Consider the following 6,051-nt stretch of genomic DNA (forward strand, 5'->3'; position numbering starts at 1 on the left):
CACACACACACACACACACACACACACACACACACACACACACACGGTGGGCTTCCACTCAGATTCCATCCATCAAATTCATTCAGATGGCATTGCTTAGTCTAGGACCATAATAGAAGACAATTGTCCTGAGATGTCCAACAGTGAAGTTGAACCCAAAACCACATGGTCAGGAAAGGGATTTCTTAACTATGTGATCATGTCTGCATCTACACAGATCTGCCTGTGCCATTTTTGTCCAAAAGCCTTTTGATTTAAGAATACTCTTCCATGATTCAAAGAAATATTCCCTATAAGCTCCTGTTTTATGAATTATTTTTTTTTATTTCATTTCTCTATGAACGAGCTTGCAGTAGCATCTTGTGTTGGGTAACTTTGCAACGGATTTGAGGTTGAGGAAGAAGAGAATCTAACTGATGCATTTGAATTTTAAACTTTTCATCAACTTTAATTATTTTTCAAATTTATTACCTAGGAGCGGCTGTGTGGTAAGTAGCTTGCTTATGAACCACATGGTTCCGGGTTCAGTCCCACTACGTGGCACCTTGGGCAAGTGTCTTCTACTATAGCCTCGGGCCGACCAAAGCCTTGTAAGTCGATTTGGTAGATGGAAACTGAAAGAAGCCCGTCGTATGTATATGTATATATATATATATGTATGTGTGTGTATGTGTGTGTGTATATGTTTGTGTGTCTGTGTTTGTCCCCCCAACATCGCTTGACAACTGATGCTGGTGTGTTTACGTCCCCGTAACCTAGCGGTTTGGCAAAAGTGACTGATAGAATAAGTACTAGGCTTACAAAGAATAAGTCCTGGGGTCGATTTGCTTGACTAAAGGTGGTGCTCCAGCATGGCCACAGTCAAATGACTGAAACAAGTAAAAGAGAGTAAATAGCTTGTGAAGCATTCATTCTAAGTCCTGTACAACATTACAAAAAATACCCTTTTCCGAGTCAACATCAGCAAAGTATTTTCTCAATGTATTTTCGTGTTTGTTAGTATTTCTCTTAATTTTGACGTATCTCTGTATATTTCTGCTTTTTGTTTCCTCTCTTTCTAAACCTTGCCGTGTTTCGATATCTGGAATCCTTCAGCTAAAAGGGAATTCTAAAAGTATGAGTTATTTCAAGAATAACTAAATCATTTATCATGTTTTTTGCACTTTTTCTCATTTCTTCCCAAATATGTGCCCAATTTTATTGCAGTTTCTCGGCCTATCTTAGCTATTCCCCACCCCCACCTGCCCCTGTTTTCTCAGTATTGTGTTCCTCTGAGACAATATTTTTCCTGTGCATTGACGTACAGCAGAAGAAGAGTACAGTTTGACTGTAAATTTGATATCAACCATCACAATGGGTGAAGAAACACTATTTTATCTCATCTTTATTTCGAGATAAAAAGACATACATCTTGTGTGTTTTAGGCACACAAACAAACACACAAACACACGCACGCACGCACACACACAAACACAGAGCGGAAGAGAGAAAGATATACCTGTGCATGCACAGAACACAAGCATCACCGAGGTAGCAAGAGGACGATGGTGGCTGTGATAGTGGTGTTGATGATGATGATTGAGAGGAAATGGTTGTGGAGGAGAACCAGTTGTGGCTGATTTCTGTTGAAGACTTGTCATCATCACCATCGTCGTCGGTGTCATCGTCGTCGTCGTCATCATTGTCACGACCACCAATGAGCTGTCGATTGGCAGAATCTGTAGAGCAGTGGGTGAAGCACTTGGCAAGAATTAGTTGCAACACTTCAAATATACTCAGTTCAGATGGCGCCAACACTGGCATTGCCTTTGGCGCCAACACGGATGTTGCCTTTCATACCCCTGCTTCTGGAGATCCTGATAGATTTCTTTCCCCCCCCCCCCACCAATATTTGCAGGCCTGTATCTGAGTCAAAATAAATTACTATTCTAATAACCGCCACCACCGCCATCATCATCATCATCATCATCATCACAATAACCATCATCATCACCATTAACATCATCATCATCATCACCATTAGCATCATCATCATCATTAGCATCATCATCATCATCATCATCATCATCATCATCATCATCATCATAATCACCATCATCATCATCATCATCACATGCTTTTGCTTTCCTCTTTTTTCTTCTTCTTCTTCTTCCAATGTCGGCATCTCTTGTTCGCTTTCCAAAGTGCCCATTAAGTACCTCCTTAATCTTTCTCCCTGTTTTCACTTTGTCTGAGAACTCAGTAATTCAATTGTAGACTCCTTCTCCGTATTTCCTTCCCAAGTCTTTCCCGCTCCGTCCTCATCTTACCCACCTTCCATTATCAATCCACGATGCCTTTTATCTATTTCCATTTGGTTCCTAGTGTCTATGGTGACATCCATTACGGGGCAGCTACAATAAAATCTTCCTGGCCCCCATCAGCCAATATCTCGGATGCTGGATTCTTTCCACACCTGTCTGGCTGCGATCTACCTTTTAATTTTAATGAATATTGCTGGTGCGTGTATTGGTGAATTCTTCCAAAATAGCGCCAAGTCCAGAAAAACTAATTGCAGCACAGAAAGCTTGAAAAATAATGATTCTCTCTCTCTCTCTCTCTCTCTCTCTTTTACTTTGCCTCTCCCTGTCTTTTCACACTCTTTCTCTTTCTTTTTTTTCTTTCTCTCTCTTTCACTTTGCCTCTCCCTGTGTCTTTCATTCTCTCTCTCTCCCCCTCTCTTTCTCTCTCTCCCCCTCTCTCCCCCTCTCTCCCCCTCTCTTTCTCTCTCTCCCCTCTCTTTCTCTCTCACCCTCTTTCTCTCTCTCCCCTCTCTTTCTCTCTCCCCCCTCTCTTTCTCTCTCCCCCCTCTCTTTCTCTCTTTCCCCCTCTCTTTCTCTCTCTCCCCTTTCTTTCTCTCTCTTTCTCCCCCCTCTCTCCCTTCTCTCTTTTTCTCTCCCTTCTCTCTTTCTCTCTTTCTCTCCCCTCTCTCTCTCTTTCACTTTGTCTCTCCCTGTGTCTCCTCATTCTCTCTCTCTCTCCTGCCACTCTCCTCCTCTCTCTCCAAACACCCATACACAATATTACAGAATCTAACTTGGTATTTTTGCTCCACTCCATTCAAATGTTGATGTTCCTCTTTTCTTCTTGACTAATATTAATTAGGAAAATATATTAAAAAAAAAAAACAATTAAAAAACAAAGCATTAACTAAATTAATTGAGATGCACTTCTTATCTATTCTGACCACACAAGCTCAAAGAATCTAACTTGAAGATATTGTTCCAAAAAATCCAGTGTTTTTGTTTCCATCAAATGTTGCTTCTCTTCATTCTCTGCTTGTGAAATTCCATCTCTTAAAAAAAGGGTTATCTCCTCCGCACCTTTGAAATTATTACTGTTGTCTTTATTCTTTTACTTGTTGTAATCATTTGACTGGGGCCATGCTGGGGCACTGCCTCTTAATCAAAGAAATTGACCCCTGGGCTTATTCTTTGTAAGCCTGGTACTTATTCAGTCGGTCTCTCCTGCCAAACTGCTAGATTATATGGGGACATTAACACACCAAAGTCGGTTGTCAAGCAATGGTGGGGTAACACACACACACACACACACACACACAAACTGATACACACACACAGATATATATATTATGGGCTTCTTTCAGTTTCCATTTACCAAATCCACTCACAAGGCTTTGGTCAGCCTGAGGCTATAGTAGATGACACTTTCTCAAGGTGCCATGCAGTGGGACTGAGCCTGGAACCACATGGTTGGGAAGCAAGCTTCTTACCACACTGCCACTCCTGGCTGTTATTTAAGTCTACAAAACTAATATTTTAAACTTCATTTTTTTTTTTTCTTTTTCTGTCTTTGATTTTGACATTAGTTCTATCTTTGGTAAAATAACGAGTTTAGATTTCACCTGAATCAACTATGGAACACTATGTAGCATAGGATGGGACATGCAAGTACATACACACACTCACTGACTGTTTCAGTAAATTGTTGGTATCGTTAATAAATATTTATGAGATTTTTAACAAGTATTTATGACTATATCAACATTATGGCAGTATGAACATCAATTAGTCTGTATTAAGTTGGCACTTAACGTTTCGCAGAAAAATTTTGCACATTTCGACTTTTGATTCTGCTAAATAAATTTTAAAGAGTCAGCTTTTAAATGGTTTTTGGGCAACGAACTGTATGTTTAAGTAAAACTAATCACAACGTGCATCTTTTTTTTTGTTGTATTTAGTCTTATTTTATGACTGATTCTCTAACCAAAATGATATAATAATTAGTATCTCCTGTTCCATCTCTTCCCATGTACACTCACATGCACAGACACATGCATATATACACCTATATACAGAACTGGTGTTCATGGTGGTGATTTTGTTAAAAATTCTTTTGATAATGGTGGGCAAACTTTACATTGTTCAAATAATTACAGTTTTATTTCATCCTCTGGTTTAATGTTCTCCTCACCAGGTTTGCATGCATCAGTCAGAATTTGTTGAGGCAGATTTTTACTGGCCAGATGCCTTTCCTGTCACCAACGCTCACCTGTTTCCAAAACAGGGTATTATTTCCCTGAGACTGGATATGTTTTCATGAAAAGACAGGAAACAAGGGCACTGTTTGTATGATGGTGATGTTAATTTATAAGCCACACACATAACCCATGCACACACACACACATACCAATGCATACACATGTATGTATTTATCTATATCTATACTCACACGCACACTCAAACACACACACACACACCACACACACATATATCATCATCATCATCATCATCATCGTTTAACGTCCGCTTTCCATGCTAGCATGGGTTGGACGATTTGACTGAGGACTGGTGAAACCGGATGGCAACACCAGGCTCCAGTCTGATTTGGCAGAGTTTCTACAGCTGGATGCCCTTCCTAACGCCAACCACTCATATATGCATGTATACGCACACACAGACTCACACACATACATACACACATATATGTATATATATATATATTTATGTATATATGTATGTATACACACACACATGTGTATATATATATACATATGCACACACACTCTAATATATCAATACACATGCACGCACACACATTTATATGACAGAGCAAATCCACTCACATGGCTGTGGTCAACCAAGACTTGAGTAGAAGACACTCGCCCAAAGTGCTGCACAGTGGGACTGAACCTGGAACCGTGTAGTATTGGAACTTGTACTATTGGCATAAATTCTGAGGCTGAACACAGATGATGTGACTAACCCCAGCACTTGACTGCTTCTCATCTACCTTGGTTGGATAAAGGGCAAAATAGCCCACTGGAATGTTTGCACTCAGAATGTAGAGAGATGTAACAAAAAGCCTGCTTTGTATTCTTGTCCACTGATTCTGCCAAACAATGTAATGGGTGGGTTGAATTCATTTTACTTTGTCCAACAGACACATTGTTCATACGATGTTTCCTTATGTTTTTACAGGTACCTTGATGATGTTGCGTTACACCATCTCATTGATGCCTTATGCAAACTCTCTTCTGAATCAATGGAATTAGCTTATTCAAACAGGGTAAGTACACCACTTCCTAGTTCATAAACTAACGGTACATATATATACGCTGGGGGCATGTAAAAAAATCAACTTTTGAACGTTGGGCCTGATGGAGGCAAAGTACCTGAGTTCTTTTCGAGCATTGGGCCTCACGGAAGCAAAGTGGCTGAGTTCCTTTCAAGTGTTGGGCCTCATGGAGGCAATGACCGAGACCTTTGGCATTATTTTGTGCTTGAGAAAAAGATGTATCAAGCCGAGCAGAATCACAGTTGTGGCCGATACCAGTGTCTTGCAAATGGCACCCAGGCTGGTGGCATGTAAAAGCACCCATGACATTCTTGGAGTGGTTTTTGTGAGGAAAGGCATCCAGCTGTACAAAACCATTCCAAATTAGACTGGAACCTGGCGCAACCTCCCAGCTCTTCAGCCCAGTCAAACTGTCCAACCCATGGACAATGGATATTAAATGATGATGATGATGATGATAATGATGATATATAT

The 6,051-nt window shown here is 40.3% G+C and overlaps 1 protein-coding gene across 1 annotated transcript in view; it reads left to right on the forward strand.

Annotated features, from left to right (window-relative positions):
- Nucleotides 1–6,051, forward strand: part of LOC106883236 (protein MON2 homolog) — a 690,047-nt gene that overhangs the window by 209,654 nt on the left and 474,342 nt on the right. Inside the window, exon 17 of the mRNA XM_052972014.1 lies at nt 5,481–5,568. Coding sequence (XP_052827974.1) covers nt 5,481–5,568 — 88 coding nt within the window. The remainder of the gene's footprint in view (nt 1–5,480; nt 5,569–6,051) is intronic.

The sequence above is a fragment of the Octopus bimaculoides genome, chromosome 11, assembly GCF_001194135.2.
Source record: "Octopus bimaculoides isolate UCB-OBI-ISO-001 chromosome 11, ASM119413v2, whole genome shotgun sequence".
In the NCBI taxonomy this organism is placed as follows: Eukaryota; Metazoa; Mollusca; class Cephalopoda; order Octopoda; family Octopodidae; genus Octopus; species Octopus bimaculoides.